Source organism: Artemia sp. Qi Xiang Cuo, chromosome 2 (genome assembly GCF_049724085.1).
Source record: "Artemia sp. Qi Xiang Cuo chromosome 2, ASM4972408v1, whole genome shotgun sequence".
NCBI lineage: Eukaryota > Metazoa > Arthropoda > Branchiopoda > Anostraca > Artemiidae > Artemia > Artemia sp. Qi Xiang Cuo.
In genome coordinates, this window is record NC_142795.1 from 77,433,412 (window position 1) to 77,459,572 (window position 26,161).

General features: G+C 37.2%; 2 protein-coding genes across 2 annotated transcripts in view; both read left to right on the forward strand.

The window, feature by feature from the left end:
• The window catches only part of Sol1 (CUB domain-containing protein Sol1), a 988,790-nt gene that overhangs the window by 221,586 nt on the left and 741,043 nt on the right, over positions 1–26,161 (forward strand). The gene's annotated exons all lie outside the window — the stretch shown is intronic.
• LOC148955642 (interferon-related developmental regulator 1-like) lies at positions 18,302–19,636 on the forward strand. The gene has a single exon (XM_089108287.1). The coding sequence runs from the start codon at positions 18,302–18,304 to the stop codon at positions 19,634–19,636; it is 1,335 nt and encodes a 444-aa protein (XP_088964413.1).

A 26,161-nucleotide genomic window follows, 5' to 3' on the forward strand; every position in this document is an offset into this window, starting at 1 on the left:
AGAAAGATAGATAAATTACAAGGTTTTAATTTCTACTATTCAGAGCATTGTAACCTTTGACAACAAAAATATAAATATAACTTTATTGTCATTTCTGCGATTCCAAACTACAAAAGAAGAAGAATAAATATAACGCATCCTTAAAAAGTTAAAACACGAACCTTGAAAATGTTAGTTAGCTTACACACACACGGCCAATAGAAAGCATTGAAAACCGAGGTCAAGTGAACTTAAAGCAAATACTTAATCGATATTATGGACTTAAAGACTTCGAACGATCTCATATAAATTATGTATAAAAGTAGCAACCCTGCTTATAAGGATACTTTGGCAATTGTAAACAAACTGAGATAGAAACTTTCCTTCTTTCAATACAAAAAAAGATATTCCGGCTGTTTTCCAAAAAAATCCAAGTTAAACTATCCGATAAAGGTTTCTTTGTCACAGTACAATGTTAAATAAAATTCAAAGTGCTTTAAAACGAGGTTACTGAAAGAAGTTGTTTTGGCTTTCTCCGTATACTTACAGCTCAATTTGAAATGTTCATTGAATTGGCGCTGTCTATAACTGATTAACAGGTAGTTTTTTATAATTAGGGTGATTTTAGGGAAATATCAGCTTTGGCTATTTAGATTTTTAACTTTAAACCCTTCTGCAGGCAAAGTAAGCCAATTCATAAAAATTCAAAAATGAGAAGATTATTTTTTTTTCATTTTTGTTCAAAGAAGATAGCGGAACAATTCTTCAAAATGTTCGTTGAATAAAGTTAAAATTATTATTAATTTTTTAATTTGGTCCCTTAGAAGCGGAACCAATTTTGTGGCTAATTTAGATATCAGCTCTGACTAAAGTACTTTAAGTTTCAATTTATGTCTTATAATTTTGTTTTCTTATTTTTTTCCTTTTTTACAAAAATGAATAAAAAATGAACAGAAATTAAATAAAAAAAATAAGTTTTTCTTAACAATAGTAAAGAGTGAAATATGTCTTCAGCAGAGTAAAACAAATAATTGACATTATAATGAATCATAGGCAGCGCGCTAGCGCTGCCTAAGTAAAGAACGATGTGGGCACAATGTGTTTTTTCTCCACCAGGGCACTTCGTATCAAAGGAGTTCTCGTAGAAACTTTGAAAAGGGCTCATTCGATTGGAAATTGGAGTGACTATTGCCCTTTTTAATAGTCGAAAGTGATTGAAGGGCAACTAGCCCCCCCCCCACGCCCATCATTTCCCCAAACACATCCAATCAAAATTTTGAGATAGCCATTTTGTTCAGCGTAGTTGATTTCCAGATAAAAAACATGTTTTTTAGGAGGACACTCCCTAACAACCCTCAGGGCAAGGGTTTTAAGATATGCCCCGGGGGCATATAAGTTTTTTATAGAAGGCACGGCCGTAGAAACTTAAAAAAAGGTTCAATCGATCGGGAATTCAAAGGGATAGTGCCCTTTTTAATAGTCGAAAGTAATCAGAGGCAAACTAGCCCCCCAGGCCCATCATTCCCAAAAACATATCCAATCAAAATTTTGAAATAGCTATTTTGTTCAGCGTAGTTGATTTTCAGACAGAAAATATCTTTTTGAGGAGGACCCTACCCAACAACCCTCGGGGCAAGGGTTTTAAGTTATGCCCTGGGGGCATATAAGGCTTTTATAGAAGGCTTTGTCGTAGAAACTTCAAAAAAGGCTCATTCAATTAGAAATTAAAAGGGGTCGTGCCCGTTTTAATAGTCGAAAGTGATTGGAGGGCAACTAGAAACCCCCCCCCCTGCGCCCATCATTCCCCCAAACACATCAAATCAAAATTTTTACATTGCCATTTTGTTCAGTGTAGTTAATTTCTAGATTGAAAATATGTTTTTGAGGAGGAGACTCCCCTACAACCCCCGGTGCAAGGGTTTTAAGTTATGCCCTAGGGGCATATAAGGTTTTTATAGAAGGCATTGTCATAGAAACTTCGATAAAGGCTCATTCGATGGGAAATTCAAAGGGCTAGTGCTCTTTTTAATAGTCGAAAGTGATTGGAGGGCAACTAGCCCGCCCCCCCCCCCGCCCATCATTCCCCCAAACACATCCAAACCACATTTTGAGATAGCCATTTTGTTCAGCGTAGTTGTTTTCTAAATAGAAAATATGTTTTTGAGGAGTGCTACTACTACTACTACTAACAACTCATCGCAGCACCAAGCCGCCTGAGGCCAACACAGCTACGCACGCTCCTCCTCCACCCCAATCTATTCAAAGCCTCCCTTTTTACACCCGCCCACGAAGTTCCCATTTCCTTTAAATATTTCTTTATGACGTCCTCCCAACCCAGACGGGGACGACCTGCTTTCCGTTTAGCCCTAGATGGTTGGCCGAAAAGAACAATCTTCGGCAATCTGTCATCCTTCATCCGCACAACATGCCTTAACCACCTCACCCTTTCTTTCATTATAGCCCTAGAGAGTGGTTTTGAACTATATTGGTCAAGGAGCCTATTGTTTGAAATACGGTCAGTCAACTGGGTACCTACAAAGCTCCTTCAGCACTTTCTCTGGAAAACATCGAGCAAATCTTCCTCCGCTTTTTGGAGCGCTCATGCTTCAGAGCCATATCTGACCACTGTCATCACTGTAGCTTCTAAGGTTCTAATCTTGGTTTGCAGACTTATCTTCCTATTCTTCCAGACTTTTTTTAACTGTGAAAAAACACCCTGAGCCTTGGCTATTCTATTTTTAACATCTTCACTGCTCCCACCATCTTTACTAATAATACTACCAAGGTAAGTGAAACTGCCCACCTGATCAATCTTTTCATTACCCAACGTCACCTTTTCATCTTCACTTATTCCTAGCCTTAGTGACTTGGTCTTCCTAACATTAATTTTCAAACCAATACTAGCACCCTGAACTCGCAATACCTCTAAAACTTCATTCATTTTGCTCACACTTTCTTCTAGGATGCATAAATCATCAGCATAATCTAAGTCCAGGGGCCTTTTCTCCCCATTTGATTCCGTGGTCTCCCATTGCCTTTCCTGTTCTCCTCAAGACTTATCAATCAAAATAATCTATATAAAGAGGGATAGGACACAGCCTTGCTTAACTCCTTATTTAATGCCAGACCAGATGTTAACTTCATTTCTCAGCTTAACCGCAGCAGTGTTACTTTTATAAATAGCGCTCATCACTTTAACATATTTGTCTGGTATATCATACAAGGATAAAACTTTTACTAAAGCTCCTCTATCAACAGAATCGAACGCTTGCACATAATCTATAAAACTGAGGACCAAAGGTGTTTGAAAACTTAGGCACTTCTCAATTATTAGCCTAAGAGTGAAAATTTGGTCAACACATCCTCTACCTTTTCTAAAACCGCACTGCTCTTCTCTTAAAACTTTGTCTGCGACATCTCTCAGTCTAAAAAGTATCATATTACAAAGCAATTTGCTACCTACAGAGACCAGACTAATGCCTCGATAATTACCACACTCGTTTTTATCACCTTTCTTATAAAGTGGCTTAATTAAGGTTTTCCTAAAATCGTTAGGTACTTCCCCTTTTTCAAAAATCATATTCATAATCTCCAACAACTTATTTCTAACCTCAGAGCCACCATATTTAAGAAACTCATTTACTACCCTATCAGCACCTGGAGCCTTATTATTCTTTAATCCTTTTAGTACTGTTTCTAATTCCTCCTCACAAAACAAATCTTCCTTCACATCCAAGGTATCACAAACTTTTTCATTTTCCTCTATATTTTTTCCTGCAACTCTATCTCGGTTAAGCAAATTCTCAAAATGTTCGGCCCATCTCGCTTTAGCTTTTGTCTTATCGCTAATTGCCACCCCATTCCTATCTTTAACTGGGACAAGTCCGGATTGACTACTACCTCTCAATTTGTTAACGTGCCAGTACAATATTTTACTATTATGACGTCTAGCTGCATCTTCTAAATCCTCGGCAATTTTATCCATGGCCCCCACCTCACACCTCCTTAGTTCATATTTCAATGCTTTCTCCACTTTCTTTACATTTCTTTTGTTTTATGTGATCTATCACTCAGATAATTCTTGTACAAGTCCTTTCTCCTTTCTATTAGACTTAAAGCTTTTTCACTAATATTCTTAGCTGCAGTTCTAGCTTTCTTCCCTAATACACCTTCAGCAACTTCATAAATTATTTTTCTAAAATTATTCCAACCATCTTCCACATAATCAAATTTTAAACTCTCAATTTTAGTATTCAACTTTTAATGTAAAGTTTCTATCAAAATCTCATCCTGAAGTCTACTAGCATCATAACTTCCCAGGAGGTAGTTACCCTTACGATATTTCAGCTTTAAATTAACCCTTGACACTACTAGATGGTGATCTTTACTTTTAACATCAATAACAACACTCCTATATACCCTAGTATCTTGTATTGATCCTGTCAGTCTTTGGTTTACTATAACATAACCAATAAGGTTTGCTGTCTTACCATCACTTGAATACCATGTTAGCTTATGAGCCATTTTATGACCAAACACTGTATTGGTTATAACTAGATTGTTATACCTACAAAATTGCAAAAGTCTGTATCCATTACTGTTTTCTTTTCCTACACCAAATTTACCTAAGCTGAGATAGCATCTATCCTTATTTCTACCAACCTGGGCGTTAAAATCTCCCAGCAATAACCTCATATTTCTACCTTGGACCTTGTCTATTTGCTCCTTTAAATGTAAGTATAATTAATCTGAGTCACTATTATCTCCATCAGTCGGTTCTACAGGGGCGTATACTACTATAACTGATACCCTGAACTTTCTAGTCATAAATTGAGCAATTAGTATTCTAGTATTAATACCTTCCCAGCCTAAACAAGACTTAGCAGCTTCCTTATGCATCATGAGCCCTACTCCCTGTCTATGTACCCCATCCTTTCTGTCTGAGTAAACAAATTCTATATCACCTATTTTCACGCTTCCTACCCCTGGAATATGAGTTTCTAAAATTCCTAAAAAGTCCAGTTCGAATTGTCTGAATTTGTCTGTCAAAATGTCAATATGATCGTAATTTTTTAACATTGTAACATTCCAAGTTCCAATTATCATGCTCTTTAAATCATTGAAATTAGTTTCGCCTCAGGAAAAGCAATGATCCTGGATACCAGTGCAGGACGGGGATCACATATCTTCTCAAGTCTACACCGAAGTGCTTAAGCCGGCTTAGAACCGGACAGCAAGAAGTCCCTGGGACCTCCATGAATGGAGGCTTTGTGCAATCCTGGGCCCATCTTGGTCATAACATGGTTTTCAGCGCTTGGTAATGCTCTTCTATCAACAAGAGTCAAAATCTTGCACAGACAATCTCAAGCCTATTGCCTCCAACTCATTATATATTCATGCCTACAAATATTATGCTACTACGGGGAGGCAACCCGTAATAGATACATTAGCTAGGAAGAGGTTTTGCAGCCCAAAGACGCCCATCAAAACATACCAATCCCAGAAAAATTGTCCATTAGTCAGAATCCCGTGCAAATGCTGTGTCGTTTACTAGGCTATAATTTCCTCAAGGGGCACCACTTCTAAAATGGGAATAGAGTTGACCGCCAGGTCTCCAGTATTGCGGGTACCCCAAAAAGGTCGAGGTAGTCCTTTGCAGAGGCTGTTGTCCATAGGTCTGGATCTTACGCCCTGCCGCAGTTGTCCTCCCATAGAGGATTCTCCCGCGATGGTGTTTTGCATCCCCATGCAATTTAACCCATTGCTGGGAGAAGGTTTGCAACTCATGGAACTTGTGGATAAACAAGTGGGCCCTTTTGAGTGTACCTTTGAGGGGCCTTCTTCCTCCTCCGCCTGTATTTATGACCCCGGGCAAGGGTGCCCCAGAGTCTATTATGGACCCCCAGGGACAAGGTCCCCCCTTGGTCCATGCCTCCTATGGAGGTACCCTACATATCTGTGGAGCGTTCCCCTATCGCCACCTGGGGACATGCTGAATGGCCTGGGGGAGGCCAGATAAACGGATCACTTTTGTTTTGCAAAGGCAATAACTCAGTGACATATTTAACCTACTACTTATAAATATACATAACTCACTGACTAGGCCTATATTAGTTATACAGAAATATATAACTCAGTGACACATTAAACCTACTACTTATGACTATGTGTAACTCACAGACTAGGCCTATATATGTTATATACAGAAATATATAACTGAGTGACATATTTAGCCTATTACTTATAAATATGTGTAACTGACTGACTAGGCATATAAGTTATATACAGAAATATATAACTCAGTGACATATTTAGCCTACTACTTAAAATATGTGTAAATCACTGACTACGCCTATATAATTTTTATAAATAAATAAATATATCATTTTAAAATTAATAAGAATACATATAACTATTTGTAACTCACTGACTAGTCCTATCTAATTTATATACAGAAATATATAACTGAGTGACATATTTATCCTACTACTTATTAATATGTGTAACTCACTGACTAGGCCTATATAAGTTATATACAGAAATATATAACTGAGTGACATATTTAGCCTACTTCTTATAAATATGTTTAACTCAATGACTAGGCATATAAGTTATATACATAAATATATAACTCAGTGACATATTTAACCTACTACTTATAAATATGTGTAACTCACTGACTAGGCCTATCTAAGTTATATACAGAAATATACAGAAACTTAGACAGTTTGGTAATCTTAATTCCACGTCAACCTCTCATTAACTGATCCATCTTGTTGATTCTATGGGTAAACTACTTGAAAAACCGAACACTTGGCTTAATCTAATTTCTATTGATCTTCAAAAAGTTTTCGTTTTGATTATACACAATTTTCTCATAGATAAACTTATAAATGAATTTCACATTGAAACTTTCATTGTTCAACTCGTTGCCTCTTTTCTTTCTAATAGATCTCAAGCAGCTAAATATCTAAATTATTTCTCAGATCATCTCCCCATATTTAATGGCATTCCTCAGGGGACTATTCTAGGCCCTCTCCTTTTTTCACTTATGATTAATAGCCTTTCAACCCTTTCTGACAATAGATGGAAATTTGTCGATGACTTGACAGTTTTAGAGATATGTCATAAAAACATCTTTAGCAACCCAATGGGCATACTCCAAGATATTGACTGTGAGGCCTCTTTCCTTGACATGACTGTTAACCCTTCTAAATCCGCAATAGTCTCAGTAAGTTTCCTTAAATTCCCTCCCCTTTTTCTTGCTCCTATACCTCCTGAAACCTCTGTCACATCTCTTAAACTCCTTGGTGTTACAATTTCTTCTAATTTGAAATGGGATGCCCATATAAATGATATCCTACGACAAGCAAACTCCTCGCTTTCCCTCCTTAAACTTTTAAATAAATTCAGGTGCCCCGAATCACATTTACTACAAGTATACATTTCTTTTGTGCGTCCCATATTAGAGTACGCTTGTCCTGTGTGGCACCCTGGCCTCTCTAATGAAGCAACACAAAAAATTGAAAATGTCCAAAAGAGAGCTCTAAGAATTATTTTTAAAGAGGGCAAGATACCGTATTTGTATTTGTTAAATATTTCAAACCTAGAGACCCTCGAGAGACGAAGAATTAATTTGTGCCTCCGTTTTGGTAAGTTGGCACTTTTGAACCCCCGTACTGCGAACCTTTTCCCTGAATACCATGTACCTGATAGAAATCGTCCTCCGCGAACTGTGTCCTAGCCTATCCCCACCTTATCTCCCAGTCTTTGTACTACCTTGCGGTATAAAAAATCTTTTATCCCTTTATTTACTGATTTAATAAATAGTGGTTAATTTGAACATAAATTTTGTCTTTTCTCTTATATAATAAAAGAAACAGCTCGGTTTTTGTTCCCTATCCCCTTTTTATGTTGTTTTACCATCAGGGCAAGGGTCTTAAGTTATGGCCTGGGGGCATATAAGATTTTTATAGAAGGTGTTGTCATAGAAACTTCAAAAAAGGCTCATTTGATTGGAAATCCAAAGGGCTAGTGCCCTTTTTAATAGTTAAAAGTGATTTGACCGTAACTAATCCCTCTCTCACGCACACCTTTTCATAGGCAGCGTGCTAGCGCTGCCTAAGTAAAGAACGACGTGGGCACAATGTGTTGTTTTTTGGGGTTTTTTTCTCCGTACCCGTGCACTTCGTATCGAAGGAGCCGTCGTAGAAACTTCGAAAAGGGCTCACTCGATTGGAAATTGGAGTGGCTAGTGTCCTTTTTAATAGTCGAAAGTGATTGGAGGCAACTAGCCCCCCCCCCACGTCCATCATTCCCCCAAACATATCCAATCAAAATTTTGGGATAGCCATTTTGTTCAGCGTAGTTGATTTCCAGATAGAAAATATATTTTTGAGAAGAAAACTCTCCCATGACCTTCAGGGCAAGGGTTTTAAGTTATGGCCTGGGGGCATATAAGGTTTTTACAGAAGGTGTTGTCGTAGAAACTTCAAAAAAGGATCATTTGATTGGAAATTCAAAGGGCTAGTACCGTTTTTAATAGTCGAAAGTGATTGGAGGGCAACTAGCCCCCCCTCCACGCCCATCATCTCCTCAAACACCTCCAATTAAAATGTGGAGATAGCCATGTTGTTCAGCGTTGTTGATTTTCAGTGAGAAAGTATGTTTTTGAGGAGGACAGTCCCCCACAACCTGTGGGGCACGGATTTTAAGTTATGCCCAAGGGGCATTTAATGTTTTTATAGAAGGTGCTGTCGTAGAAACTTCAAAAAAGCTCATTTGATTGGAAATTCAAAGGGCTAGTGGCTGTTTAAATAGTTGAAAATGATTGGAGGGCAACTAACCCCCCCCCCCACCCATCATTCCCCCAAACACATCAAATAAAAATTTTGAGATAGCCATTTTGTTCAGCGTAGTTGATTTCTAGTTAGAAAATATGTTTTTGAGGAGGACACTCCCCTAAAACCCTCGGGGCAAGGGTTTTAAGTTATGCCCTGGGGGCATATAAGGTTTTTATAGAAGGCATTGTCGTAGAAACTTCAAGAAAGGCTCACTCAACGGGAAATTCAAAGGGCTAGTGCCCTTTTTAATTTTCGAAAGTGATTGGAGGGCAACTAGCCCCCCCCCCCGCCCCGCCTTGCCTCCCCTCCCTCCCATCCAAATTGTGAGATAGCCAGTTTTTTCCGCGTAGTTGATTTCCAGATAGACAATATATTTCTTAGGTGGACACTCCCCCACAACCCTCCTGGCAAGGGTTTTAAGTTGTGCCCTGGGGGCATATAAGGTTTTTATAGAAGGCGCTGTCATAGAAACTTCAAAAAAGGCTCATTTGATTGGAAATTCAAAGGGCTAGTGCCCTTTTTAATAGTTGAAAGTGATTGGGCTGTAACTAGCCCCCCTCTCATTCCCACCTTTTCATAAGCAGCACGCTAGCGCTTCCTAAGTAAAGAACGATGTGGGCACAATGTGCTGTTTTTTTGTTTTTTTTTCTCTATACCCGGGTACTTCGTATCGAAGGAGTCGTCGCAGAAACTTCGAAAAGGGCTCAATCGATTGGAAATTGGAGTGGCTAGTGTCCTTTTTAATATTCGAAAGTGATTGGAGGGCAACTAGCCCCCCCCCCCCCCGTAATCATTCCCCAACACATCCAATCAAAATTTTGAGATAGCCATTTTGTTCAGCGTAGTTGATTTCCAGATAGAAAATATGTTTTTGAGGAGGACATTCCCCCACAACCCTCAGATTGTTACATACTGTTATTATAACAACAGTTATTATAAGAGTTAAACAGTTAAAAGAAACGGATATTAGACTTAAAAAAAAACAAACAAAAAACAATAATGAACTTAGAATGTACCCAAAATAAAATTGATATTCTAATCAAACACAAACGAACAGAAATTACTAAATATATGAAGTGGGAAATTTCCCCCTTGCACTCCAATCATAGCGCGACTGTTATACGCGACTGCAGCCCTCGCCATTAGATTAAATATTAATAACAAGAAACTGAGATTAAGAAAAGTTAGGTTAAGAACAAGAAACCGAGAGGTACAAAACCCTCAAAGTCTTGGAAATAAATAAGTTGGCGGGCCAGTTCAGAATGGCAATTATTCTATGCGGTTTTTCATGTCATTTTCTGTGGTAAATAGTAAGTTTCAAATTTTATGCTGGTTAAACACTTCGTGGTAACGAACTGTAAGTAAGGAGCGACCCGGCTCAATAGTAACCGAAAATCTAAAAACGGAATTTTGATACCAGTAGATACATCAAAAGAATCAGATTTTTATTTTTATTTCAAATATATAAGTTTCATAAAATGTTGTTTAACCAATCAAAAGTTACTAGCCTGAAAAAAAATTGCCTTATTTTTGAAAAAGGGGGAAACACCCCCTAAAAATGATAGAATCTTAATGAAAAATCAAATGATCAGATTTAGCATAACAGAAAACCCTACTGTAGATGTTTCAAGCTCCTGTATGCAAAAATGTGGAATTCTGCATTTTTCGCCAGAAGAAAGATCACGGATGCGTGTTTATTTTTTTATTTTTTTTTTCTTCCCAGGGGTGATCGTATCGATCCAGTAGTCCTAGAGTATCGTGAGAGGGCTCATTCTACCGGCTATTAAAATTTCTAGGGCCCTTTTTAAGTGACCAAAAAATTGGAGGACAACTTGGCCCCCTCCCACGCTCATTTTTCCCAAAGTCACCCAATTAAAATTTTGAGATAGCCATTTTGTTCAGCATATTCGACAATTTAATAAATATGTCTTTGAGCATGACTTAATACCCCACAGTTCCCGGGGGAAGGGCTGCAAGTTATAAACTTTGCCCATTGTTTACATATAGTATTGGTTATTGGGAAGTATACAGTCGTTTTCAGGATGGATTTTTCCCTGGTGGGGGGGAGATCAGAGTTGGGGGTTACGGGGAGGATCTATCCATGGATGATGTGTCCTTGGGGGAAGGGACATCTCTATGAAGGAGGCGCGGGATTTCCCAGCATTATTTAAAAAACGACCAGAAATTAAATAAAAAAAAAAACTTTTTTTCAACTAAAAGTAAGGAGCAATATTAAAGCTTAAAACGAACAGAAATTGTTACGCATATGAGGGGGTTTGCCCCCTAGTCAATACCTCGCTCTTTACGCTAAAGTTTTTTTTAGTACTTTGAAATGAGCTATCTATTCTAATTAACCGGCCTTTGTGATTTAGGGGTTTATTATTCGAACAAAATTCGAACTTCAACGTAAAGAGCGAGGTATTGACCAGGGGGCGAACTCCCTGATATACGTAATAAACATACGAACATAGAAGTTCGTTACGTAAGTTAATTCGTAAGTTACATCAGAACAAAATTTCGAGAAAGCCATTTAGCCAAAAAAACGAAAATTAATATGCGAATTTCGTTTTAATTATTCATGTACGGTGAGCCAGAATTAAAGTTGCATTAATTCAAAACGTTCACAAATTAAACAAAAAAAACAAAAAAAACAAGTCGTTTCAACTGAAAGTAAGTAGCGACAGTAAAACTTAAACCGAACAGAAATTATTCTGTATATGAAAGGGCCCTTCCCCTCCTCAACGCCTCGCTCTTTACGCTAAAGTTTGAGTCTGTTTCACAACTTTATTTTTAAACTATAAAAAACTTTAGCGTAAAGAGCCTTATATGTCCTGGGGGCATATAAGGTTTTTATAGAAGGCGTTGTCGTAGAAACTTCAAAACAGGCTCAATCGATTGGAAATTCAAAGCGCTAGTTCCATTCTTAAAAGTTGAAAGTGATTGGAGGGCAACTAGCCCTTCCCTCAAGCCCATCAGTCTCCCATACACATCCAATAAAAATTTTGAGATAGCCATTTTGTTTAACATTGTTGATTTCTAGATGGAAAATACATTTTTGAGGAGGGCACTCGCCAACAACCCTCAGGGCAAGGGTTTTAAGTTATATCCTGGGGTATATAAGGTTTTTATAGAAGGTGTTGTCATAGAAACTTCAAAAGGGGCTCATTTGATTGGAAATTCAAAGGTCTAGTGCCCTTTTTATAGTTGAAAGTGATTGGAGGGCAAATAGCTCCCCCCACGTCCATCATTCATCCAAACAAATCCAATCAAAATTTTGAGATAGCTTTTTTGTTGAGCGTGGTTGATTTCCAGATAGAAAATATGTTTTTGAGGAGGACACTCCCCCACAACCCTCAGGGCAAGGGTTTTAAGTTATGCCCAGGGGGCATATAATGTTTTTTTAGAAGGCGTTGTCGTGGAAACTTCAAAAAAAGCTCATTCGATTGGAAATTGAAAGGGCTAGTGCCCTTTTTAATAGTCAAAAGTGATTGGAGGGCAACTAGCCCCCCTCCCCCCACGCCCATCATTCCCCCAAAGACATCTAATAAAAATTTTGAGATAGCCATTTTGTTCTGCGTAGTTGAATTACAGATAGAAAATATGTTTTTGAGGAGGATACTCGGCCACAGCCCTCAGGGTAAGGGTTTTAAGTTATGCCCTGGGGGCAAATAAGGTTTTTATAGAAGATGTTGTCGTAGAAACTTCAGAAAAAGGCTCATTCGATTTGAAATTCAAAGGGCTAATGCCCTTTTTAATAGTCGAAAGTGATTAGTAATATTTTATGTTGTTGTTGTTGTTTAGACCAGGGCACTTCGTATCGAAGGAGTTGTTTTGGGAACTTCGAAAGGGGCTCATTTGATTGAAAATAGAAAGGTTTGATGCCCTTTTTAATAGTCGAACGTGATTGGAGGGCAACTAATCCCCCTTCCACTCCCACCCTCCCATTTGCCCATTATGTTTAAAAACTAAATGTTGCCTCAAGATTAAATCAAAATGAACTGTGATAATGATAATTCCCAATAAGGCATATCAGCAGTATCCCGAGAACGACTGAGGGTATTATGTTCAAACTTTCGAGACTACTTCTGCTCTTGAAATTTAATCAAATCAAAATAGTGTGAGTGTATCAGAGCTATCAAAGAAAGTAAACAGATTTTTTTTGCGAATGGTATCAAGTTTTCCATTTCAGGTCAACTAGAGGAGATATGAAACTAAGTTAAACAGTTCTATTTGTGCATAGATTTTTAAAATGGTGTATGTTGTTAAAAATTGCTGAAAATTTTTCTCCAGCATATAAATAGCAGGCCAAACTATAAAGTCTTAAAAAATGAAAAGATTTAAAGTGTTATTTTCTTTTTCCCTGAAAAGACTATGTCAATATAAAACGATTAGAAATTAATTAAAAAACCTTTTTCTACAAAATAAATTTTTCAAAGAAATTTAAAGAACTTCTAAACAAAAAATCAGCAAAAATAAAATAAAATAATCTACCAAGATCGAAACTACCACAAATCAGCATCGATAAATAGACGAAATCCAAAACCAACAGAAATTAAAATAAATAATCGAGTCAAACTCAAAACGAGCAGAAATTAACATAAGTTGGGCTCAAAGCCCCTATGCCTTCCCAAGGCCAGAACATAATTTGCACTTTACTGGAAAAAATATAAATGTTTTCACTTTTACAACTTTAATAAATCAAATAATATTAACATTTCGATTACGAAATATCAGTTTATGTATATTAAAATGACAATGCACATTCATTTGTATTTTTTTCAGTTAAGTGCAAATTTTGTTCTGGCCTTGAGAAGGCATAGGGGTCTGGCGCCCAACTTATGTTAATTTCTGCTCGTTTTGAGTTTGACTCGGTTATTTATTTTAATTTCTGTTTGTTATGGGTTTCATTTATGTATCGATGCTAATTTGTGGTAGTTTCGAGCTTGGTAGATTATTTTATTTTATTTTTGCTCATTTTTTGTTTAATGGAGTTCTTTACTTTTCGTTGAAAAACTTATTTGTGGAAAAAGTTTTTTTAATTAATGCTCAACTAAAAGTTAAAAGAAAGAACTTAATAAAAATGAAATCAACAATGAACTTATAAGTTACAAAAAATAAAACTAATATTCAACTCAAACTCAAAACGAACAAAAATTACTAAATAATTGACCGAGGAAGGTGTCTGTCTTGTACCCCAGTTAATTTTTTTAAAAACAGTTATTATAAGAGTTAAACAGTTAAAAGAACGGGTATTAGACTTAAAAAAACAATAAAGAACTTAGAACGTACCCGAAATAAAATTGATGTTCTAATCAAACTCAAAACGAACAGAAATTACTAGATATATGAAGTGGGAAATTTCCCCCTTGCACTCCAATCATAGCGCGTCTGTTATACGCGACTGTAGCCCTCGCCATTAGATTAAGTATTAAGAACAAGAAACTGAGATTAAGAACAGTTAGGTTAAGAACAAGAAACCGAGAGGTACAAAACCCTTAAAGTCTTGGAAATAAATAAGTTGGCGGGCCAGTTCAGAATGCCAATGATTCTATGCGGTTTTTCATGTCATTTTCTGTTGGAAATAGTAAGTTTCAAATTTTATGCTGGTTAAACACTTCGTGGTAACGAACTGTAAGTAAGGAGCGACCCGGCTCAATAGTAACCGAAACTCTAAAAACGGAATTTTGATACCAGTAGATACATCAAAAGAATCACATTTTTATTTTGATTTCAAACATATAAGTTTTATCAATTGTTGTTTAACCAATCAAAAGTTACGAGCCTGAAAAAAATTGCCTTATTTTTGAAAAACGGGGGAAACACCCCGTAAAAATGATAGAATCTTAGTGAAAAATCAAATGCTCAGCTTCAGCGTAACAGAAAACCCTACTGTAGATGTTTCAAGCTCCTATTTGCAAAAATGTGGAATTTTGTATTTTTCGCCAGAAGAAAGATCACGGATGCGTGTTTATTTGTTTTTTTTTGTTTTTTTTTTCTTCCCAGGGGTGATCGTATCGATCCAGTAGTCGTAGAATATCGTGAGAGGGCTCATTCTAACGGAAATTAAAATTTCTAGGGCCCTTTTTAAGTAACCAAGAAATTGGAGGACAACTTGCCGCCTCCCACGCTCATTTTTCCCGAAGTCACCCAATCAAAATTTTGAGATATCCATTTTGTTTAGCATAGTCAAAAATCTAATAAATATGTCTTTGAGGATGACTTAATACCTCACAGTTCCCTGGGGAAGGGCTGCAAGTTAAAAACTTTGCCCATTGTTTACATATAGCCTAGTATTGGTTATTGGGAAGTATACAGACGTTTCAGGATGGATTTTTTCCTGGTGTGGGGGGGGGGGGAGATCAGAGTAGGGGGTTAAGGGGTAGCATCCTTCCATGGATGATGTTTCCTTGGGGGAAGTGACATTTATATGAAGGGGGGCCGGACTTTCGCATTATTTAAAAACAAACAGAAATTAATTATAAAAACAATTTTTCTTCAACTAAAAGTAAGGAGCAATATTAAAGCTTATAACGAACAGAAATTGTTACGCATATGAGGGAGTTCGCCCCCTAGTCAATACCTCGCTCTTTACGCTAAAGTTTTTTTTATTACTTTCAAAAGAGCTGTCTATTCTAATTAACCGGCCTTTGTGATTCAGGGGTTTGTGATTCGAACAAAATTCGAACTTTAACGTAAAGAGCGAGGTAATGACCAGGGGTTGAACTCCCTAATATACGTAATAAACATACGAATATAGAAGTTCGTTACGTAATTTAATTCGTAAGTTACATCAGAACAAAATTTCGAGAAAGCCATTTAGCCAAAAAAGAGAAAATTAATATGCAAATTTCGTTTTAATTATTCATGTACGGTGAACCAAAATTAAAGCTGCATTAATTCAAAACGTTCACAAATTAAATAAAAAAAAACTAGTCTTTTTAACCGAAAGTAAGGAGCGACATTAAAACTTAAACCGAACAGAAATTATTCTGTATATGAAAGGGGCCGTCCCCTCCTCAACGCCTCGCTCTTTACGCTAAAGTTTGAGTCTGTTTCACAACTTTGTTTTTTAAACTATAAAAAACTTTAGCGTAAAGAGCGAGGCGTTTAGGAGGGGACAGGCCCTTTTATATACGAAATACTTTCGTAATGTTCCTTTCATAAATTAGTTGAATATGATTAGATCTGAATACTTCTAATTTGACCCTATGGCCGATTCATCATCTCGTAGTTGTTGTAGCTACGCAGTTACGACTCACCTATTGTCGTTACATTTCACAAACCATTCATTTTACCCAATTGTCTTTTGGTTAGGGCCATTGTTAAATTTCCATTGGTCATTTGTCCCGTTAGGGGGCATTAAAATGACCCCTAGCATTAATCTCTCCTGAGAAATGGGAAAGGGGTTTCAAGGGATGGGTTACCGGCATATTAAACAAGATATTTTAAAGACGAAGGCACTATTTTGTGGCAATATATGTGATGTTAAAGTGGTCACTTTTTAATAATATTAAATCGACAGTACATATTAGATCTTTAAGACAAAAATGTTTTGGCTCTCATCATTTGGCTCTCATCAGCCAAAATCCGTGTTTTGCAGCAGTCAATTGCCGAAAACGGCCCGTTGCTGTCGTGGGGTTTGCTTTACTACTTCAGAAACAACTAAATCTGAAGATTATCTTACAATTACCCTTGTTCGTCTTTCTACAACTTGTCGGTCTACCTGACGACCTAAGGGAAAAGAAAAAAGAAGCATCACTGATGCCAATGCTAAAATACTATTTTTACTTGGTTTTCAAGATACGGGATTGCCAACCTCCAACCTCCGTTGGTTTTCAAGTATGAAATATCCACGTTAGTTCTTTTTATTGAACTCTTCCCCTATTCTTAAGGACTTCAGGATCTTTGTTGAAGGTTTTGGTTTTGTATCCCTTGTTAAAAATTACTAGTAAGTTTAACCTACATCTTTACTATGTGAGCTACTGCTACAGCCAAGATAATATCCATATAAAAATAAGGGCTATAACAGAAAGGAATTTAAAAGTTTAAGTTAATACATTTGAGTGCGTTTATAAGTTTCAGACTTTTCCGGTGTTCAGTATCGAATAGTGCACGGTTTCCCAAAGTATGGGGTCACATCCCCGGTTCATCCAATTGAGACATTTTTCTGGGCCGCAAAGAAGAATTGTAAAACTACCACGCCACCAGCGATGTTTTCAATTAGGCTAATCATTTTAATTACATGAAATGAGTCTAAATACATTTTAAAGCCTCGTACTGGCCCATGGTAAAAAAAGTCTATGAAACACTAGCATAGGGGCAATCAAACTCCCTATGCCCCCCCTCAGGATACCATGTTGATAGGATACCAATAATTTGGTGGGAAATGGTTAGTAGATCCTTCTGATTTTGATGAGAATGAGCTCTCAAAAACATTTAAGGCCTATCTATTTTAACTCTTCTTAAAGGTAGTTCAATTCAGTTCTCAACTCAACTGACCATTACCTGCCCCTTTATTTTGAAGAATATATTTAGAATGCGAGTTTAGAATGGGCAAGGAGATAGTATCGTTTTCAATTTTATTGTATAAAGGCTTTTTAGTGCAAAATCAGCATTTTCCCATGACCAATATGGGTATGAGGCCCAAACCCTTGAAAATTAAAAAAAACTGCTCCCAGGGAATTCCCATTTTTATGCCTTCATTTTATGCTTTCATTTTATGCTTCATTCATTTTTCTTTACTTTTTTACTATTCACTTTTTCTTTTTTCTTTTTTTTTTGACGGTGCTGATGTCATTATAATTATAACATAGGTTTTACTTTTTACGGCAATTATGATTCTAGCCTATAGTTATGACGTCATTCACTATCTTGTATACGAAATGTAGTTTTTTGTAAAACAAATCGGTTTTATTTTAAATATCGTTTTTTAGTTAAAAAAGGGCAATAGATGTCGCTTTTTTTAATGAGACCTTAAACAGTACTCCGTGATGTTCCAGTGCCCATCTAGCTGCAAAGGAGGATGAAACGGAAAAAAATATGCTTCCAGTGCAGAGTTTCGTGGCTATAGCCACATTTCTTGTTTTTCAAGGTAATGCATATTCCCTGTTGTTCATGCCAAGGGCTAATAATAGGGTCTTCGGTCAAGGTGGTTCTAATATTGTACTTGTGCTTCAATCTGACACCATTTCTAGAAGTTTTGGGCTAATTTTTGTTACAATGGGACGTTTTCGTCAAAACGTCACGATAAGTTCTCAAAAAGTTTGTAATTAGTCAACACAATAATTTCGTTTGAATTTAGTTTAAAACAAAACTATAAATCGCAAAAGAATTGGTTTCTTAAAACGTGTCTTTTTCTTTCGATTTTTTAAAAATCTTATATTCACTTAATTCAGTCTCATCACCTATTTAGAATTTTAGACGGAAGCTAGTACAGAATATCCCAAGTACAATTATACAAACAGCGAGTACTTATAATAATGCCACAAAAGCGACATTTGCAAAAGAAGATTAAGAAAGAGGTAGATTCAAAATTTGGTTCAGAAGATTCATTAGATTTGAATATGGAGTGGACTACGAATACCAATCAGTCAAATATTCCTGACAAAATAAGAGAAAAAACGGAAGTAGAACCTTCTGAATATAATTTGGTGGAAGAACAACTTCTTGCAGCTATAGATCTAACATCCCAAAAGTCTCAAGATGGAAGGATTGCAGCAATGAAGATTATTTCACAGCTTTTGTCAAAGGAATGTCTATCCTCCTTTGTCTTCAACAAACTCTTTACGTTACAAGATTGCATAGTTAAAGGCTTAAAAAAAGGAAGATCTGCTGAGCAGATAGAAGCTGCAAAAATGGCTTCCGTATTATGTTTTCAAATTGGTAGTACTGATGGAATAGAAACATTTTATAAGGTCTTAAGACCTCTTTTTCTTACACTTATCAACAGTTCTGATATCAGCCTAAAGGTTCGAGAGCAATGCTGCTTAACATTAGGTATATTATGTTTCATAGCTTTGGACGCGAAGGATGAGATAGAACAAACTATGAAGATATTGAAAAAAATTTACATAAAAGAGGAGCCAACTTCATTGACAAAAGAGGACACTTCATTAGAGCCAACTGATTCATTAGAAGTGTCCTCATTAAAGGTTGCTGCATTAACATCGTTTTGTCTTCTATGCACTTTACTACCAGCTAGAGAAGTTTATGAATCGGCTTCATCGAACATTTTGACTCTCTTAGACCTTCTAGAATCGGAAGATCTGAATCTAAGAATAGAAGCTGGTGAAGCAGTTGCACTTATATACGAAATAGCTAGACAAGTTGATAATGATATTTGTCTTGTAGCCAACCTTGAAAATGAAGCCAAGGATGATTTAGAGTTAAAACTGTATAAGAAGCTGAAACAGATGGCAAAGAGCTCCCAAAAATTTAGAGCAAAAAAAGAAAGAAAATTGCAGAGATCAACATTTAGAGATATATTAAAGGCAGTAGATAGTGGGGACTCCCCTAATGTTAACATTAAATTTGGCCATGAAACGTTAGCGCTAAATTCATGGTCACAAAAAAAGCGGTATGACATTTTTTGTGACGTTCTTAGCTCTGGTATAGATTTACTTCTAGTAGAAAACGAAATCTTGAGGGAAGTTTTTGAACTTGGATTGCCGCTGATGAAGAACAGTGTGATAACAAAAATTTCCAAAAGAGAAAGACATGCTGTCAATGCTGCTAGCCTTAAGACGCGTACCAGGCGAAGAAAAAATAATAGAGATAAATGGATAGAACAATGGCCAGTTTTAGACTCCGATTAATTCGAGCTTTTGCCACTTCAATATTTAGTTTATAGAAAATATCAATAAAAAATACAACACAAAGAGTGTCTTGAAGACATTTGGCCTTTTATTGTTATGAGTTAAAATAAAAATGCTTGTTTTACATATAGATAAAGAGTGAAGTCAAAACCTAGAACGAACAGAAATTATACCCTAAATATTGGTAAGCTCCATTCTTCTCAATTCTGCTTTTATTTACGGTAATGTTTAGATATTAGATGATAATGCTATAAAAATGGAATTTGCTCTGTGAATTTGCTGCATACATACATACACACTTATATTAAAAAGCTAGGGATCATATAGCCTACACAAAAAATTCATAAAAATACGGAACTTATATTTTCACATATTTTGAAAGACCATATAAATCAAGTATTAGCATGCCAATTGACTAATTTTTTTAAATTTAAATGTCTGTTTAGTAATGCGAAAGTAAAAACATTTTCTAATTTAATTTTTGGCTTTAATTTGTTTAAACAACGGGAAGTATAGACTATATACTAATTGGGGAGCAAACGTACCCCAAGGTGGGATTATACCCTTTAAACTGGTCAATCCTTATAATTGTCGGTATAAGGACTGGTCGATCGTTACTCTCTCCTAATATTTAAGTTAAGACATTTAGTGCTGAATATTTTTTATCTGGACTGTGTCTGATCATTTTTACAACTTAAAAAGGGGACTTATAATTAAAATCCTTCATCTGCCAGGGATCGAACCCTGGGATTTTATGCCAGGGATTAATCTGAGTAAGGTTCTAAACCTTATGCTTTCTAAAAGCTAGAATATAATTTGTACTTTACTGAAAAAATTTAAATGAATTTACTGAAAAAAATGTGTATTGTCAGTTTAATATACATATGCTGATATTTATTCCTTAAAATCTTAATTAATTTTTTATTTCTTAAAGTTATAAGAGTGAAAACATTTAAAAGATTTTTTTCAGTAAAGTACTTTTAGAAAGCATAGGGTTTAAAACCTTACTGAGATTTATTTCTGCTCGTTTTAAGTTTGACTCTGTTGTTTGTTTTAATTTCTGTTTATTTTGGGTTTCATTTATTTATTGATACTGATCTGTAGTAGTTGTATGCTTGTTAGATAATTTGATTCTTATTTTGTTTCATTTTGGTTTAACGGAGTTCTTTACTTTTTTGAAAAAATTGTTTTGTGCAAAAAGTTTTTTTGATTTATTTCTGTTCGTTTTGTACTAACATAGTCTTTTTAAGAGAGAAAGACTGAGCCTCTTCTTAAGTTAAACAGCCATCCCCTCCATAAAAACCTTTAATATCCCCTAGGCGTAACTTAAAACCCTTGCCCATAATCTCTGGGGTTTGTTTCAACCCCAAAAGCCTTGTTGTATGATATTTATCCTCCTGGGACCTGGTGTCCACGTCTGTAGACACCCCCATAAAATATTTTTTGTGCAAAGGCCTCGCCACCTAGCAAAGATTTCGTTGTTTCAACATGCTTTTTGGACCTGGAAAGTCATCTACGATTTTTTTCAGAAAGTTTCTGCGACTTTTAGTGGTGTTTTTACAAACTAGAAAAGGCTAAAATAAGGAGATGAAAAAAAGCAAAGGTAAGAAAAAAGAAAAAAAAAGAAAGCGGTGAGAACGAGTTCTGAGAAAAATCAGGTGTACTCTCTTGATTGTAGACAGTGCTTAGATAGTTTTAAAAGCAGTTAGTTCGATAAGTGCCATCTTTTGGAACTTGGAAAACCTCCATGTCCACGTCTGTGGACAGGCGGTTCCAATCGAGTAAAAAGCTAGGGTTGATTTTTTGTAGTTCAAATCTTGATTCTAATGGGGATAGCAGAGGCCAATGATTGTTTTATTTACTAAATTGGCGACAACCTAGCCGCCACTCACCCATAAGAAATCGCCACCCCTGTAAAGTGTCCCCACCCCCCCCCCTTCAGTCTCCCCTACCCGTTTATTCCCTACTTTATAAAAAAAATTTATTCCCTTTTTTTCAAATAAAATAAACCAAAATAACAACCCCTAAGTCTGCTAAAAATTAAACGATTTTGTATATATTATTTTTTCATTTTTGAATATTTGGCTATTTTATTTGTTACCCTTTTCATCTTTTTATATTATGACCTTTAAAATATTTTATAGTTATGACCTATATTTATGACTTTTGTATTTTGTATTTTCTGACTGTTACCTGTCGTGTTTTAGTTACAGTGGTAACTCTGTGTTGTTATTGTATTATTTTGTTATTGTATTTTTTTTTTACTAAGAAATGCAAATTTGGTCCACTAGGGTTTGTGATAGTTATTTTGCCAATCACTATCTATCTATCTATCTATCTATCTATCTAGCTATTAGTTTCAAGCTTACTGAACCTGTTCCTTTATTGTAGTTTCCCTTGATGACGCCCTTGGAATGCTCGATGAGAGTGACCTGGACATCTCTGATTTAGATGATGATGAGGAATGGATAAAAAACCACTCCTTGTCGTCTTCAGACTCTGACGGTGAACCAGCTGTTGCAGCCATTCTGTCATCAAGCAGTTATGCTGTTCCTCCAAATGTTGAAAGTGAAGAATCTGATGACAACGCACCCTTAGCAACCCGTGCCAAACGCTTGAAGGCTGACAAAGTATCAGCAACCTTGTCCTGGAGGAAGTCTAGGCGGTTCGATAATCATCGTGGCCCGGACGTGGGCCCCGCTCATTTCCAGGACCACGACGATTGGAGTACAGAACCATTCTTTTTGCAATATTACCTGGAGAGCTTCTTCGAACGTATAGCTTTTTGTATGAACTACAACTATCAGTTGGCCCACCACAAAAGCTTGAATTTAACTCCAGACGAGCTGAAAATTTTTGTTGGCATTGTCATCCTCATGGGGAATCTCAAGTTTCCTTGGATCCGCATGTACTGGTCTGGGAAGTTTAGGGTGGAAGCCATATCGCAAAAGATGACTCGAGACAGATTCTTGACAATCCGGTCGAACCTGAAGTTCGTTGTTGATTCAGAAATCTCAGACGAAAAAAAAAACAACCAAAAATAGGCTTTGGAAGGTGCAGCCGATCCTTGACAACTTCAGGAATATCTGTCTCCAGTTGCCACAGGACAGGAACTGTTCAATTGACGAACAGATGATACCCTTCCAGGGTATGTCGACTCTCAAGCAATATGTCCCTAACAAGCCCAATCCGGTTGGATTAAAGAATTTTGTCCTTGCCAGCTCCTCAGGGCTGATACTTGACTTTCAAATCTACCAGGGAGCCACCACCCTGGGAAAACAGCTGGTAGCACATGGCTTGTCAGCTGGGATCGTACTGCGCTTGTCTGAGACCCTACCAGAAGGTACATACCTCTATTTTGACCGATTCTTCTCGTCTATTAAGCTCCTCGACATGCTGGCTGAAAGAAAAATAAATGCGACCGGAACTATCATGAAGAACCGTTTGGGTGCCAACGGCCCAACGCTTTTTACCGAAACGGAAATGAAAAGAAAGGGCAGAGGAACCTCAGTCATGTCTGTGCGCTCAGATAGAAAAGTAGCCGTGACCCAGTGGTATGATAACAAAGTGGTTCTCCTTTCTTCAAACTGCAAAGGTAGAGAAGAGGATACAGAGGTAAAATGGTATGACAAGCGCCAGGGGTCTTACGTGCAGGTCAAATGTCCACAAGTAGTCTCCGACTACAACACCTACATGGGTAGGGTCGACCTTGTGGACCGCATGGTCAGCTATTACCGGTTTGAGACGCGTACTAAAAAATGGACTGTGCATCTGTTTCATCATTTTGTGGATGCTGCACTAGCCAATGCATTTCATGAGCTGAAGGGCCATGGGCCAGAAGTTTCTGGTGACCTCAAACAGCTCATTGACCTTCATTTCAACGTGGCCGAGTTTTTGCTCAATTCTGGAAGCTCGGAGTCACGAGGTCAAGAAAATAGCAACAAAGAGCCATTGGGTGAAACTCAACACCGTGTTTTGAGTGTGAAAAAGAGGCCAATCCCTCCACCATATGCCAGAGCTGCACTGCATCTACCAGAATTTTGTGACTTGGCGAATGCAGCCCGGTGCAGAAGGCCTGGATGCTGCAAAAGGTCAAGATGGATGTGCTCGCAGTGTAAAATCATTCTCTGCTTGACACGAGACAGCAACTGCTTCAAGAAATTTCATGAAGAGTAATGTTTTGTTTTCAACGTTTTGACAAATCTCTTTTAATAGACGAAACAGATTTTTACTATACTCTTAGCTCGAGAGGGACCCAAGGTCCACACCTGTGGACATCCTCCAGAGGGAGGGAGGGGGGCTCAACTTTTTTTTTTATTTGATAAATGGTCAAAATTATTTTTTTTAAGTGAACTACAAAGAAATGAACATAATCAGAAAAGTATTTCTATGGTCAGGTCTCAGGAGGTTATACTATTTTGAATAGAACGGCTATCTAAAAATTTCTATTAGACGCATTTCGGGACAATACGCCGTGTGTGTAGGGTGGAGGAGGTAGCTGTCCTCTGATCACTTTGATTCTTAAAAAGAGCACTAGAGCGTCTAATAACCAATCCGATAAGCCCCCTCCGAGTTTTGTATGACCACACTTTCCATAAAAAGCCTATATGTCCCCAGGGCATAACTTACAACCCTTGCCCTTAGGGCTGGGGGGATTTGTTATCCTCAAAGACATAATTTTCCGACCTTTCTGATGGGCTGAACAAACTGATTATATCAAAATTTGCCCTCTGACCACGTTCGACTGATAAAAAAGGCACTAGTCTCTCAAATTCCAACCGAATGAACATTTTTGAAGCAGCTACGACAAAACTTACTATAAAAATCTTATATGCCAAAAGGATATAACTTATGACCCTTGTCCTAAGGGCTATGGCGGGAGGGTTTCCATCCTCAAAGATATAATTTCCAGACCTTTCAACTACGTTGAACCAAATGGTCATATCAAACTGTTGGTCGGAAATGTTTAGGGAAATGAAAGGCGTGGGGGGGGGAGGCGATTCTCCCTCCGATTATTTTCGACTATTAAAAAGGGAATCATCACTTCCATTTTTCAACTGGATAAGCCCTTTTTGAAGTTTGTGTTACAACGCCTTCTATAAGAGCATCATAAACCCTAGGGGCATAACTTACAACCTTAGCCCTGAGGGCAGTCAAGGGATTGTAACACTTAAAAACATAATTTCTTGACCCTTCAACTATGTTCAACAAAATGGCTATATCAAAATATTGATCGGATGTATTTGGGGAAATCATCGGCGTGGGGAGGGGGCATTCGCCCTTCGATCGCTTTTAACTATTAATAAGGGCACTAGCCCTCTCAACTCACAATTGAATGAGTCCTTTTTGAAGTTTCTACGACAACGCTGGCAAAGACCTAATTTCCAAAACTTTCAACTACGTTGAACAAAATGTCTATCTCAAAATTTTGATGGGAAGTGTTTGGGGAAATGCTGGGCGTGAGAGGGGTGTTAGTTGCCTTCCATTCAATTTCAACTATTAAAAAGGTTCGAAAACTGGGATGTTTTAATTTAGTTGTGCTGACAGTAACGTGTTTTATTTAAATTATATTAAAAAATAAACATGCCCAAAATAACCATGAGAGGGGGGTTAGATGCCCTCCAATAACTTTAGACTATTAAACAGGGCACTAGCCCTTTGAATTTCCAATCGAATTAGTATTTTTTCAAGTTTTTAAGACAAAGCTTTCAATAACAACATTTTATGCGCCCAGGGCATAACTTGCAACCTTAGCCCCGAGGGCTCTGGGGGAAGTGTCATCCTCAAAGACCTAATTTCCAGAACTTTCAACTACTTTAAACAAATTGCTATCTGAAAATTTTGATTGGATGTGTTTGGGGAAATGGTTGGCGTGAGAGGGGGGTAGTTACCCTCCAATCACTTTCAACTGTTAAAAAAGGCACTAGCGTTCTCAATTTCCAATTGAATGAGCCCCCTTTGAAGTTTCTATGACAATACTATCTATAAAAACCTCATATGCCTCCAGGGCAAAAATTATAACCTTTGCCCTGGGGGCTCTTGGGGGTTTGTCCTCCTCAAATAGCTGATTTCCAGAATTTTCAACTGTGTTGAACAAAATGGTTATATCTAAACTTTGATTGAATGTGTTTTGGGAAATGTAGGCGTGAGAGGGGGGTTAGTTGCTCGCCATTCAGTTTTGAATATTTAGAAGGGCACTAGCCCTTTCCAATTCCCAATCAAAAGAGCCCTTTTTGAAGTTTCCACGACAAAACTTTCTATAAAACCTTACGTACCCCCAGGGCATAACTTACAACCCTTGCCCTGAGGGTCAAGACCCTGTCTGTTCCTCGATTGCGTTCCATCATCCCCAAACCCTACATTCCCGCCTGCCACAGACCGTCCCATATAAAACCCCAAGAAGTCCCCAAACTGACTCCCATCCCCGCTAAACATGAAGGATATCGGAAGAGTTTTGTTCCATAATTTGTTGAGTTATTTAATAGCTAGGAAAACTAGTCATTAATTTTATTGTTAGCTATTTTT

What these genes read in the sequence shown, in the direction of transcription:
- LOC148955642 (XM_089108287.1), top strand. Translation starts at nt 18,302, where the DNA reads ATGCCACAAAAGCGACATTTGCAAAAGAAGATTAAGAAAGAGGTAGAT.